The sequence below is a fragment of the Thunnus thynnus genome, chromosome 7 (assembly GCF_963924715.1).
Source record: "Thunnus thynnus chromosome 7, fThuThy2.1, whole genome shotgun sequence".
Taxonomy (NCBI): Eukaryota; Metazoa; Chordata; class Actinopteri; order Scombriformes; family Scombridae; genus Thunnus; species Thunnus thynnus.
The window spans coordinates 5,661,486-5,676,261 of NC_089523.1; the positions used below are offsets into that span (position 1 = coordinate 5,661,486).

Genomic DNA, 14,776 nt, shown 5'->3' on the forward strand with positions numbered 1-14,776 from the left:
GCTGAAGTTTAACCAGCAGCAGCAATGAAACGTTAAGTCTGAATCCTTCAAAATAAAAGCACGCCCCAAGACGTCATCTGATGTAAAAACAAAGAACCATCCAAAAAACCAAAAACAGGCCTCTTGTGCTTTGTAGATTCTTCTTGTATGTCAATTGATAAACTATATGTGAAGATCGCTACATAACTAACTTTTGGCTTAAAGGTCCACCTAAAAAAAGACAATCTAAGCAATTTGTTGCAGGACAGAGAGGAAAAAAAAACGATTTTTCACTAGGAATATTTAAACGAAACATCATGATAACAGAACATGATGAAATTATTTCAAAATATCTGGTTTCATCCACAACCCAGAAGTTACGCTTTTATTATGACGGAGAACTGTCTTCCGGATAAGGGGCGGGAACAATAACATTAGCTACTGTACGCCAATTTTTTTCTCCTAGGACGACGAAGTCATGGCCCGCCCTATTCTACCTCTGATTGGCTAGTATTCGTTGCCTTCGTTGGTTAGGTTTATGAATGAGGAGTGTGATTGGTTAGGGTTAGGGTAAGAATATCAGGCTAAGCCAATCAGAGGCAGAGTAGGGCGAGTCATGACTTCGCCATCCTAGGTAAAACAAAAACAACGTCTACTGTACTCAGGCTGTTGGACTGCTGTATGTCTCTTTTCAAGTAGCTAAACTGCGAAAACAAGTACAACTGAAACATACCAGGTAGTGTACAACAAAACACCCTCACTATTACCTGCCTTAAATCAAGTCTTAAATGTTTTATTAGAAAAGGCAGCTTGGTTTAGCTTGGCTTTCAATGTTTATCTCTACGTTAACTTACATTACTCGATGACAACAGCGGGGCATGATGATAGCTAACGTTACACGCAGTTAGCTCGGCGTAATACTGTCAGTTTAATGATAACTGAGTCTGCAAATGTCAGATTAAAGATGTTAGCTGCAGTGTGTGGTTAACCCCTGGTGTCCTGTGCCGTCCCTAAAGTATTGCAACTGGTGCTAGCGATGTTAGCTAGCTAATAGTTAATGTTACTGTTTCGGAAATTGCATATTTTTACATTAGTTTCTGTTAAATGTGTTCAGGATGTACCTTCATACTAGTGCAAATTACAGCAGATTTGGCTCGTTTCTTTCCAGGTGTCGATATGATGGAGGAGAAAGAGGAGCGCTCAGATGGCCAGCAGTCAGACATCAGTTTGACGAAGGGAGACTACGAGGGAGAGAGCTTCAGGTTGGACCCTTTTTGTATCCTCTGCGGAGAAGTCAGTACTTCTCTGTGACTTCTCTTACTGTACTACGAATCGTGCTCGGACCTGCCACCAGCTCTCATTGAGGGTCAGCGTCCACCACGGTGTCCTACAGCGAAATTACAAGCGAAAATAGCTGAGCTCAATTGTTTGTCCACGTTTGGTACGCCAGGTTTTTACCAGAGGCTTCATAATATATGTTAGAACGATAAATTAAGCAGTACCAGGCGTGTTGCCAGAAAGCCGTAGCATCAAATTACCAGATTTCTGAATGGAACATGGCTTGAGATATTTTCCACCAGACCATCAGACCCACCAGGGCATGCACTACATGCAGCACACTGAGTGGATATATATATCTTATGTATAACTATTGAAATGTGAGTGTTGATTAGTATAATGAACATTATGTTTACATGTGTAGCTGTTGCACAGTAAGTGGACATACAGTAAATAACAAAACTGACTACACCCCTGGTCAGTATCACTAGAATGTTCATTACAAATAATTTCCATTTAATGCTATTTTATTTGTTTTTAGACAAAATCCAAGAAGAATGATGATTCTTTTCAGCTGCTCCTTGTTGGAGGGATTTTGTTGCTCTACCTTCCTCTTTAAAATACTCTAAAGATGTTCTATTGGATTCAGGTCAGGGACATACTTGGCCAGGTCATAATTTTCACTTTTTCTACTTTAAAAACCTCTTTTTTCCTCTTGTGATTTTTGCAGTGTGTGTAGGATCATTGTCATGTTGGAAAATTCCTCTTCCAACCTTCTAGAGTCATCTCCTCTATACCTTTTGCACTCATGCAGCCCCGTATCAGCACACTCCCACCTCCATGTTTCACAGTCGGCATCATGCAGTCACTGTGGTAGTCCTGGCCAGGTCCACGCCAAACATGCTGGACCCTATCTGATCCAAACAAGTTTCATCTGACCAAAGAATGTTCATTAGGCTTCTTGTCATTAGCAAAGTAATGTTGCAGGTTTTATGCCATTTTGTGAGCAATGGTTTTCCTCTTGGATGTTGTCTGTAGAGGTTGACTTCATGGAATGTCCTTCACACTGTCTGAGCAGACACTGAAACACCAATTTTCACACATAATCCTTGTGCCAAGTCAGAAGCACTTTGAGGACGGCCACTGTGCCTTCTGTTATTGGTAGTATGGGTCCTCCTGTACATCCTAACAACTGCTGCAACTGTGTTTTGGTTTCTGTTCAGTAGCCCACTGATGATCTTGTGCCCTCTTTCATCTTCATGAAGTCTCACAATCTGGCTTCTTACTTGTTCAGGAAGTTCCTTACCATGTTGCGGAGCCATGTTGCATTAGACACAATACAGGCTTAAATGGAGGAAGTTGTGGTTTTCACAAGTTCTTTCATAACCTTGTTCCAATTGGAAGTCACAGGTTTACTCACTTTTGTTGCATTGAGGTTGTACTTTGAGGCCTGTATTTCCAATTAAGTCTATCCAACTTGTTTGTTTTTAATGACAAATAAGATCAAATACCCTACACTTCACCTTAAAAATACCACAATTATTGTAAGATGATACAATGTTGAATTATTTAACATTTTAATGATATTGCACAGGAATGTACTCAGTTTTGTTGTATACTGTATACTCAGTGTTCAACTATTGCCCATAGCCAAAAAAATGGCAGGTTTACTGCTCATAAATGAAATGACATGTAGGAAGAAACTGCCTCTGTGTCTTGTCATTTATATATTAAATGATTTGAAGTGTCTGTCAGGGAATAGTTCCTGGACAGTTGTCAATTTAACTCTCAAGGACTTTTCTGCAACCCTGATGGACTGCTTCTTCTTCTTCTTCTTCTTCTTCTTCTTCTTCGCTGCCCTTTAATTGTCACTACAGACTTCTCAGTGCTTTAAAGTAGTTTATATTTGCAATAAGCTTGATTGCAAAATCTGGTGAGAGCCAGAGATGGACAATATGTTGTGTTGTTCTTGAAGCCAGTGTGGTGTTGCCTCCTCTAGACAGAGGTGACATTGTCTGAGTTTAGCCATAAAGTCATTCAGAAGAACAGGCTCTACAATGTTTACATTATTCTTTCATCTCGCATTTTATATGTGACATTTATGTGGAATATTTCTATTATTTTGTTTAATTAAAAGTTTGGGATCAGTATAACTGTTTGTGTCAGTGAACGCCACTGGTACCAGACCTCCAAGGCTTTTCTGAAAGCACAATTATCTGTCCCATTTAGAGTTTAGAGAATACGCTAAACACAGTGCCGTGATTGCCAGCCTACAAATCTGTCTGTATACTGGCAGGTGGATTATGTTGCCCAACAATACACACCTAATGCGGATTTGAAGAAAAAAACAATGCGTTGCCCGAGGAAAGAGCAGCTCTGTGCTCAACGGCTTACAAGGGGAAAGGGAGTTTTATGTTCACGCATGCAAGTTGGTTTCCCAATTTTTAAATAGGCCTAATGTTGAGGCATTTTACAATGAGATTATTCATAGTTTTTAGCACACAAAGAAGACCTGTAGACAAATTAACCAATTTCCTAATCACTCAGTCCAACTCTGGAGCACCCACAGCCAAGAGGCAGGTCTCTCCTCATTTCACTCATTCTACAGAAGCCACCAAAGCTTCACACTGTTGCTCATTTGATTCTCTTCTCACAATCCAAACCTACCTCCAGATTTTGGATTTTTATTTTTGCGTCAACAATTTTTGGTCCTTTTAGGAATTACTTTCACATTTTTCACTGCAACACTCGGGCTTTCAAGAAGAAAGCTGAACTCGCGCGCATCCCGGCTAACGTTGTCAAGAACAGCTGCCACTCTTGAGCCATAATGGATGAAATCAGTCGGCTGCTGGGCAACATCGGGCGCATCCGCTCTGAGAGCATGGCCAGTGACGCCACGCAGTCAACGGGCAGCAGACTCGCTCTGCGCCAGCGGCTCCACCAGCTGATGACTTGTGTGGATGACTTGGACCCTAAAAACGAGCTGCATGAGAAAGTGGTCAAAACCCTGGATAACGCCTTCCTCATCTGTGGCAAGAGAGCCAACAAGCCGAAGAAGGACAGTTTCAGGTGGAGAGCGATGTCATCTCTTTTCCTCGTCTTCTCTGTGTGCTGAAGATGAAGAGATATAGTAGATTGCATTATAGTACAGTAGTTATCTTTTTTTTTCCAGCTTTCTTCTCTTTACACTGTTGATTTTCTCTTTAACGTGCCCTCAGGGATTTTCCTGTTGCAGGTCAGATAAACGGCCTTATCACAGGCCAACAAAGGACCCTGTTGATTCTTGCTAGTTGAAGCCCTCCAGCAGAACTTTGTCCTTTTGAATTTCTGTCATGCATTTTGCTGTGTTAGCTGAGCAAAGAAAATTCAATGTTATGGATGTTAAGAGTTTGGGTGAAAGGACGACTATATGTTAACTGCCTGACCTGCATGTGTTTGTAGCACAGTGTCCACACTGTTACAGCTTTTAAACCCGGACGCAGTGCTCATATTTGCTTTTTAACACACTCAATGAAGCTCTTTGATTGTAAAAATATATTTCTTTCAATTTTGTGAATTGTGTGTTTTTCACTTGTAAGATGATACAGAATATTTTAAAGGTATTTTAGTGTTATCCAACTATTAGTGAAGCAATGTGTATATATTTTTTATGCAAAGTGTGGTGACAAACAAACTTTTTTTCCATCATCCTTCCCTGTAGGCTACACATGGTGACGTGGAACGTGGCCACAGCTGATCCTCCAGATGACGTGAGCTCGCTTCTCCATCTAAACTCTCCAAAGAGCCCGGACCTCTACGTCATCGGGTAGGTGGTGCAGGGAATGTGGATTAATTGGTGTGGCTGGCAGTTAGTTTAAATGGTTTGGAACAAAATGACAATTAAAGCTGTGTTTGTGTGTTAGTCTGCAGGAGGTGTACTCAAAGCCGTTGAGATTCGTATCAGACATTGTGTTCGACGACCCATGGAGTCATCTGTTCATGTCCACCTTAGCACCACGGAACTATGTTAAGGTACAGATCTGATCAAAACACCCTCATACACATGCACACACACACACTTTATCTGTTCTTTAAATCACTTGTCCTTATTTCACCTTTGAGAAAAAGCTAAAAGGAAGAAAGACCTTGTTTCCATACAAGAAATCTTGAATAAAGCAATAATTTGGCGTTCTGTCATAGGAAGAGCAGACGGTCACACTGATCCTGATAACATCTTGCTACACAACACAAGAGCCACAGACTTTGAACAACAACCCACATGACGCTTCCTGCTAAAATCTCCTTCTTATCTAACATACAAACATGAGCATGCGTCTCGTCCTGCACCTTAGCTTGTTGAACAATCCACCAAACAAACATTCACCAGGGAAAAGTGCATCGCTAATGTCAGTAAGCAGCTAGATAGCTAATCAGCTGCTCAGCTGCAGCAAGTTAAACATGTAAATGTACTTGCAAATGTCCCTTCAGTCCATCAGTACTACTGCTAACAACACACTGTCTGACTTGTAGCTAACAGCAGTTTGTTTACGTTGTCTCTTGTTCTTTACGGCCTTTTTGTGTCACATATACACTTGTCTCAGTACATTTCATTGAGATAATAAGCTATTATTTTGAATACAAACTTACAGAAGGGGAGAGCAAAATTTCCATAAAATAACCCAATAAACAGGCATTATCAAAGCATGTTAGAGTCCAGTATTTTATATTTATGAAAGTGGTACACAGTGTTATACGAAGAGATTTTGTTTTTGGTATAAAAGTTTTCATAATGCCTAAATGAGCAACGTCTGCTGTTTGTGGACATGGATGGTGTGTTACAGCGTGTGTGCGTGTGACACAGACACAAAATATCTAAACACAGAATATCACTCAACTTTAGCAAATAGTTCCAAGTAACTGATCAAACATTGGAATTCCACATGACGGAATAACAACAGTAATATTCGTATTATTGTTGTTGAATGTTCAATCAGTGAAAACGAGTTACAAACGTTTACCTGCCAGTGTGGTGGATAGCCTTTCAAGATCTACTCGCCAAATAGAAAATTTACCCGCATTTGGCGCTTGGCGCGTGTTAATTTCGGACCCTGGGTGTAACACCGGCACCCTGGCAGCCTGCCAGCTGCTGTCAATCAAACACAAACACCGACACTCCCCTCCAGCCTTCTGAGACAAAAAGGAGCATTTCTGATATTTTCTCAAATACCTTTTTTCTAACTTTTTGTAATAAAAGAACTATTGATAATACATTTAAAATGCACATTGAACACATTTTTGACAGTGAGAAGAGATGAGTAAATGTGGATTTCAGGTGGATTTCAAAGCTAGCAGCGATTTTACAGAGAGACAAGTCCAGGTTTACCTTTCAAGAATCTTTTTTTTTCAGGTCAAGTAGAATCTTTGATGGCTCTGAATGCTTGTTTTGTTGTGTGGAGAAAGAGAGTGCATAAAATGTACCTTGTGCTGTATTTACTTTGTATGTGTGTATGTTTTCAGGTGTCCTCCATCAGAATGCAGGGTCTACTGCTGATTTTCTTCTCCAAACTGGAGCATGTGCCCTTTATCAGAGACATCCAGGCCACATACACACGCACAGGCATCTTCGGCTACTGGGTGAGAAACTCAGGCGCACACACAAATGCATACGGTCGCACATGATAAATATTTGGCGGAATAAAGCGTGTCAAAACACATCCTGCTTGGTTTGTCACACTTGTCAACTGAACCACAGAAGCAGAAGAGAACAGATGTGTGTTTTTTTTCCCCCCCAACTGTCAAAAATAGTTCATGAGTTGGTCATTTGCTTGTCATAATGGATAGTTCTGTCTTTTGTGTCTGTCTCATTTGTAAAACCATGGATGCATCTCTCACGTAGCTTAAAAAACTGAATGAAGAGTGCAGAACGGTTTAATAGACACTGTGGTTTGTGTGTCTCTCAGGGGAACAAAGGTGGTGTTTCCATCCGTCTGTCTCTGTACGGCCACATGCTGTGTTTCCTCAACTGTCACTTGGCTGCTCACATGAAATATGCCACAGAGAGAGTGGATGAGTTTGAATACATCATGGACACGCAGACATTTGACTGTAAGAAGGCTCCGACAATCCCTGACCACAGGTTAGCAGACGCACAGAATACAAACTTTCATCACATCGTAGCTGCACCGTGTTTATGTATGAAATCCGTACGGTCACGCATTCATTTTCTATAATTCTTCAGTGTTTCTCATTTCTGTATCTTTCTGTCCTTCCTCCCTCCTCCGTCCCTCTCTCGCTCCAGGGTTGTCTTCTGGTTCGGAGATCTCAACTTCCGAATTCAGGACCACGGCATGCACTTTGTCCGCACATGTATCACCAATCAAACCTACAACCTGCTGTGGAGCAAAGACCAGGTTTGACAGTCCTCGCTCCCAGCAACAACACCGGAATGATTCGTGCATGACTAACAAGGATAATATGAGACACGGTTCGTTATTGTGTTTGTGTTGTCATTCTCAGTTGATCATGATGAAGAAGAAAGAGCAGATGCTCCAGGAGTTTGAGGAAGGGCCTCTGGACTTTCAACCCACGTACAAGTTTGACTTAAACTCTGATACTTATGACAGCAGGTAACTGTCTCAAGTAACGTACAAGAAATCCTCATCATGATCAATTCTAATGAATCATAATCGTCCTTTTTAAAATCACATTTTATTACTAGTACTTGGCTCTTAGAATATTAATTTATATATATTTTATCTACGACTCTTTTCAACTTCACAGGGACTACAGGACATGGTTTACCTTTAAGTAAGAGTTAAAAACACATGTCCGCACCTTCCTTAATATACCACACCATCCCTTTTTTTAATTCACCTAACTGCATTTCAGTATGGACATACTGTACACTCTACTTTTAACAAGACGCTAAAAGTAGTATCCTCTTTTTGTTCAAGCAGTCTAATAACTTTGAGTCTTAACCATGTTTTGGCTTAATGGAGATGATCTGCATCTGTTACTGACTGCAAGTTAAGCAGCAGATACTGCTTAACTTTTCAAAACAAATGTCTCTGCAAAGAAAAGATTGAAATGTTCTCTATTTTACAGAATATTGTCTGAGATCTCAGGCCAGTTGTTTTGGGAGCCAATACTGTTGCTGTTAAAGGTACTCTGTGGAGTTTATGACAGCTACTGGCATTAGGAGCAATGCTTTTATGAGCTGGTCGCTGTTTTGTTGGTATCATGTGCCTGAGGGTGCAGGCCATTCATGTGTGCTCGGCCAGAGGAAGTCTCTAATGTGCGTCAACTGGCTCAATGCAAGAAGACCTGATGGTGTCCGATGATCTATGCGCGACATGAAACGAATGGTGCACCATCTCAGAGTGCTGCTCATGGGTTTTTTCTTAATACATCCATATAGCAAACATGGATGTAAATAATAGGATCAAGATATTTAAAAAATCTGCACATGCTTCATGAGGAGGAAAATTAATGCAGTTAGTTAAACCTCAAAACACTTGATTGAGAAAAACTGACTGTAAATGTAACAGTTTATGACAAAAACTCCCCAGGGTACCTTTATAAACAGCAAAGTATCAGTGGTCCAGATTAACCTGCATTTAACCAACAGTGTGTAATACCTCTTAACTGCTTTGACAGCTTGTTCATCTAAAACCTAGTGGTTAAATCTCACTGAGTCCCAGAACAGCTGCTGCATAACAGCTAACATGCATGGCCATAAATAGAAGTTTTGGTAATACAGGCGCTATGACTGTAGTTAATTCAATATGTGTGTGTTGGATTGTAATAGGATATCACCCAAACATGGTTCTGCTTACACTGGAGGCTGCCTGTTGATAACAGATACTTTATGGTCTGTAGAAATCTGCAATGATGATTTTACTTTATTTAATAATGACATTTTGCAGTTTTTTATGAATGCTTGATGTTGAAGGTAGTAATGTATTAGTTACTACTGAAAATGTGGCTAAGTCACCTGCCCCCCCTTTCTTCTACTTTTGGGGCTTTTTTCTATTTTGAAAATAAGATATGTCACTCCACATATGTCCTCATATCAAAACCTCATCAGACATTAGCATGAACAGTACAACTTAAACATAACTTTCTATGTTTAAACATAATTTAAGATAGCAGCTTACAGCTACGATTGGATCTCACAACAAACTCAACCTGTGCCTGTTGTACCAGCTGTATACACACATGTTCAGCTATGCACACAAAACTTTGATGCAAGTTGAGCTCAAATTAAAGACAAAAACCTGCTGTCTTTAAATTCAGGTCTGTAATGATGTGGGTTAACATAACATAAAAGTGTATCCTCTTTACTTCTTACAAGCTTTTCCTTCGTGCAGGCTGCGTTTGCATCTAAAGAAGGATGTGTCAACAAAGAACGGTTTTGAGTATAAATTGCAAAAAAAAAGTCAATATTACTTGCTGTGGTGGTTTTCTGCTACTTGCAGAATGCTTTCAAGTTGCCCCATCATTAAGGCCACTTTGACATAGAGACTGTAACTTGTCCCCCCCCAATTTGTCAATCACGACACCTAGCCTGGTCATGTATGGTAGAATTATTGTATTGTTTCAACATTATATAGTTGGAATTTTCTGTTTTTCCTCATCCCTCACCCAGTCACATACCTCATAGCAGTCTTGATTCATGCTACAAAGACATGACTCCTAACTAAAGCCCCTTCCTCTCTGCTCTCTGTCCGCTCGTCTTCCATAACCACCTGTCCAGCGGTAAGAAGCGTAAACCTGCCTGGACAGACAGGATTCTGTGGCGGCTCAGACCCAAAGCCTCGCTCCCTGATGAGCAAGACGAAAACAAACCCGGACTGGATGTGAAAAAGGTCAAGCAGCTAGAAGAGGATGAGGAGTACCCTCTGAAGATCAGGCAGGACTCATACACCAGCAATATGGAGTACGGCATCAGTGACCACAAGCCTGTCATCGGCATCTTCACGCTGGAGGTGAGTTACCAGAGCTTTGGCTTCATTATAATCCCACATACACGATCCTGCTGCACCAAGTATGTATCAATCCGCCACTGAATATAGTCCCCAACAAATGCACTATTTACTTCTGTTTGAGTAACTTTTGCCCAGCTGTTTTCAGGAATTACCTAGCCCTCTTAAAACCTGTTTGTGACCAGTTTTTAAAGTCTACAGTTGGAGCAATGGGCTTGGAGCTGAGAGCCACAGACAGGAAGTTGCAAAGTATCAAGAGACGCACCCTGAAAATGCAGCAGTTAAATGGAATTGAGCCATCGTTCATTTTATTACATTTTTACATCTGTGCTTTTCCTACTGTGATTTGTCAATGAATTCTGTGAAAATGGGCTATTGTTGACCTTCAAAAGGCCCGATCATTTAAATCCCGCTCAGTTCTTCTTCCACTATTTCTATTTCTCTGTCCCTCCAGCTGAGGAAGATCTACGAGACTCCTCTGGTGCGTCTGCAGCCGGAAGGCGACTGGAGTGCAGACATTGATGCCATGGTTGTCTACAGCCCTCTGCAGCCGTTCCCCTCCAGTACGTGGGACTGGATCGGACTCTTCAAGGTCAGTTTAACAACATCCACTCACCACTGGCAGTTTAAATGTGACATTTCAGTATGAGAGTCTTGAATGTGTGTATGACATTCAGGTGGGATTCACCAGTGTGTCAGACTACATCACCTACACGTGGGTCAAAGACGATGAAGTGGCCTTCAATGAAGAAGTCATGCAGGTAGTAACTAGTTAACAGAAGCTATTTTGACAATTTAACTGGAGGAATTGTATCAGAAAAAATGCTCAGGTGAATATAAATGTCTGTTTTTCTAGGTATATGTGAGTAAAGAGGAAATCCCTGTGCAAGGAGGAGAGTTTGTGCTGGGCTACTACAGCAGTCCTCTGCGGTGCATCATTGGAATCAGTGAACCATTCAAGGTGAGTGTTAAGCTTTGTTAGCTTTGAAAATTTCTCTTATGTCACATGATTTGGTGGTGTTCTTGAATCCACATTAAGCATTTTGGAGAACATACACAAAGATGAACCCACAAATGGACATTTAGTTTTCCTTTAAAGGTATAATATGTAATTATTCCACATTAAAATGTCTAAAAACAACTAGACCTATGTTATATATTTTGTTGAGTTGTGTACTTAGATTATCCCAGATGTTTCCAACAATTTTCAAACCTAGAGAAATCTGTAATTTAATCAAAGTAACGGACCGTTTCATTTGGTCGCATGTCAATGGCGTCATACCTCCTCTACCAAAGAGTAAACACGCACAAGATGCATACGGCGGCGCTGTGTTTGTCTGCTACAATGGCATCTACCAAAGAGTAACTTACACACATAAAAGATAATACATCGGCGTTGTGGTTGTTCCATAGAAACTGTTATAAATTTACTTTTATTCGGTTTTAAGCCACATTTTCATGATAAATTTAGGTGGTTTTTAACTATATCTTTTAGCCGGAAGAAGGATTTCGTCATTGGACGTCTGGATCTTAAGTTATTAGATAAATAAACTGGGCAAACGTTAGCAGCAGCTCGGCTAACAGCCCCTCCAGGAAGTCTGGTGGTCACTAAACATCGTCGGAGAAATATTGATTTTTTTTAGGTGAAACAGCTTTAATTAGTGTTTTAACGATTTTAATCCGCGTGTACGTTTGTTTTTGGAGAGGAGACCTTTGCGGATAATTCGGCTCCCGGGAGAAACCGGCCGAACGTCTGGATCTAAAGTTATAAGAGAAATAAACTGAACAAGTGTTAGCAGCAGCTCGGCTAACAGCCCGTACCGGACGTCCGGTGGTTGCTGTACATTATCGTTGAAACACAGATTTTTTTTTAGGTGAAACAGCTTTATTCACACCCACTCCGTCTTTTGTTATTGTTTTGATTGAGAGACCCCTAGTGGCTGAAATTACATATTGTGCATTTAATCCTATTTGACAACTTGAAATTGATGTAATTTGTTAACAAAGCTCCTGGTTGTGTAAGAAGGCACCAGTATAATCTGCTGGTCTCTCTTTTAGGTCCACGAGTCCAAGGTAGCCATTGAGGAAGGCTTGTTGCCTGAGAGGATCAACGGACTTGACAAAACCGTAGCGAGTGAAGACCTTTGGAACTAGACGTGGTACGATGTAGAAATGGATCCAATCTGGCCTGGTTCTCCTTAGCCACAGCTTTTAATAACTGTGTTTCTTAATCTGTCGCTAAAGGAGCAGCTTAGGAAATGCTGCTTGTTCATGCTGTAAGACATCCCCACTGACAGCTCTAATGCTACTGGTGTAGCTATAAGTTACTTACACCTCTGTGGTCAGTATACTTTTTTTTAATTTTTTTTTTTTACGACTGATCTCCAGGGTTATATTTTCTGTTAATATACGAACTAGAGTTCAAGGTCTGACTGAAATAAAAGCAGCAATCATGAACAATCCTTCATCATCTGATCCAAAACCGAGAATAGATAGATTAATGCTAACTCAAATTTAAATTGGCCTTACATCAAGCAAAGTCGTGCCAGCTTCTTGTCCTGGCCTGAAGCATAATAAAATGACAAACTCACTGCACTGTACATGAGATAGCATTATGAAATATGATGCAATGCTTTGATTGAATAGTTGAAGTTATGTGTTTGAGGAATGGGAAGTAAAAAGGTTAGGTGCATTGATACAATGGGAGGTGAAACATGGAAGGATTTGTACAGGCCTGCTGCTGTGTGTGATCAGTCCGACTGTATGTACTGTATGTCAGTTTGTGAAAGGAAGCTCTCCTTTCAAGGCTGTTGATGGATCAAAATATTAAAAAAATCCAAGTTTTCATGCTAAAGTTGCTCTCACACCTACGTTGTGAGTCCTGAAAGAAAAACTGTAATTCTCACTATTAAAGTTTGGCTTGTTTGGGACGGTGAAAACACCCTGGTCAAACTTCACCTGACTGCTAACAATTAGGAAAAGGGAATATTATCACAGTTCCATGATCACATCAGTTTGTTGGGTATTGTTGATATACCAGTCTGTGGTTTTCTATCGCTAATTTGCATGCACACGGCAAAGCCAAATATAATGCTGGAGTAGGAGCTTACACAGGAAATGACTTCATTAGTGGCTGCATATTTACTTACATTTTCCAAGTTCTCATTGTAGGCTGAGATAAAGCTTTAATTTTTATGTTTATACAAGGATAATCAAAGCTTCAGAACTGCAGGAGGTGATAGTCAACAGGAATAGCTCTCTCTACACTCAACCCCTGTCAGCTCAAAACTCAGCTGGAGTTCACAGGACCTCTAAACATACAGCAGGTTTGTGCAGATTTGTGTGCGAGCAGTTTAGGTTCCAAAGAATTAACACAGAAGAAAATAAAGGATAGAGCTTTGTGTTTGGTGGTCCAACAAACTTAAGATTTGACTTGACACAGGGTTAAGTACTAGATAATGACTGAATAAAATGCTTTAAGGCAGACATAAAGAGAAATTCAAATATATTGAGGTGACCTGTTACTTTAAAATCAGAAGCTGATCTGATCAGTTTCTCTATCCTCTATTCCACTCTGTCTGTAAAAACATGCAGTATTGACTAAAGAGGAATTCTTCATTCTGAAGTACATGCGGATCTTAAACTGCGTACTGTCTTAAAAACAAAGAGTAACATTGCTGTAGTATGTAAGCTGGATCTATACATGGGTTTAAATGTTTTTGTATGTTATTTCAAATATTCATAGGGGCTCACAGAATATTTAACCATAGTGCTGTGAAATGACTTCTGTAGGAAGATAAGAGAAGATTTTGCAGTTTTGATTTTCTCCTGGCAGTATTTTAATTAACTTCAGTTGTTCCTGGAGGACTTGAAAAAATAGATATGTAATATAATTTTTTTTTTTTTGGAGAGCAGATTACCTTTGGCTTATATTCAGCTTGCTGTCTTATTAGCCCACCAGCACCTTGCAGTTTTTAAAAATATGAATCTTCCCTTTTTAATACTGATATTTGTATCACAGCAAAATGGAGAGTGTAAAGAAATGTTGCACTGTTTATTGTTAATGCATAAGTATTTATAGCTTGTCATGTCATTAGTGTGTATTGAGAAAGAAAGAATATGAATATTTTGTTTTTAGAGAACTATATGGATTCAGCAAGTGCCTTTTGAAATGATTATTGCTTTACATTCATCGTACTGTACTATGCTGCTCAATTGTGGTACAATATGTATCATTAATATTCATCAGATTATTTTTTCACAACATCGTATGATTTTCATGGCCTCTTGTTCTAAACTTTCAGCCTTCAGCTACGTGTTCTACTGAATATTATTATTGTTATTGGCTTGCTGGAATCAATTGTTTTAGTCGATTTATGTCACTGTTTATTTTTTATTTACATTAAAGAGTGACCTATTTTCTAAAATAGCAATGAAATGTAATAATGTACTGTAACAGAATTCCAACCAATTTATAGCTTTGCAAATGCGAATATTAAATAAGTCTCACTTCATTCTTTGTGTGGTTTATTGATTAATGATCTGTTCAATTCAGT

The 14,776-nt window shown here is 39.9% G+C and overlaps 1 protein-coding gene across 2 annotated transcripts; it reads left to right on the forward strand.

Moving 5' to 3' along the window:
- The first annotated feature begins 592 nt into the window (after positions 1 to 592).
- On the forward strand, positions 593 to 14,734 carry inpp5ka (inositol polyphosphate-5-phosphatase Ka). Of its 2 annotated transcripts, XM_067593973.1 has the most exons (14): positions 593 to 715; positions 1,148 to 1,241; positions 4,958 to 5,062; positions 5,160 to 5,268; positions 6,754 to 6,870; positions 7,197 to 7,372; positions 7,535 to 7,646; positions 7,753 to 7,862; positions 8,017 to 8,043; positions 9,992 to 10,223; positions 10,675 to 10,812; positions 10,898 to 10,981; positions 11,077 to 11,181; positions 12,279 to 14,734. In XM_067593973.1, exons 2-14 carry the CDS (start codon positions 1,156 to 1,158, stop codon positions 12,372 to 12,374), a joined length of 1,497 nt encoding a protein of 498 aa, XP_067450074.1. In that variant the 5' UTR covers positions 593 to 715; positions 1,148 to 1,155; the 3' UTR covers positions 12,375 to 14,734. The 2 variants fall into 2 exon arrangements, with proteins under 2 accessions (XP_067450074.1, XP_067450075.1); XM_067593974.1 differs by lacking the exon at positions 8,017 to 8,043.
- The last annotated feature ends 42 nt before the right edge of the window (positions 14,735 to 14,776 follow it).

Bases quoted from the DNA above. Each gene is read 5' to 3' on its own strand.
- inpp5ka (XM_067593973.1), top strand. From the start codon at position 1,156: ATGATGGAGGAGAAAGAGGAGCGCTCAGATGGCCAGCAGTCAGACATC. The intron at 5,063-5,159 runs GTAGGTGGTGCA...TTTGTGTGTTAG, and splicing joins CCGGACCTCTACGTCATCGG to TCTGCAGGAGGTGTACTCAA. The intron at 11,182-12,278 runs GTGAGTGTTAAG...TCTCTCTTTTAG, and splicing joins GAATCAGTGAACCATTCAAG to GTCCACGAGTCCAAGGTAGC.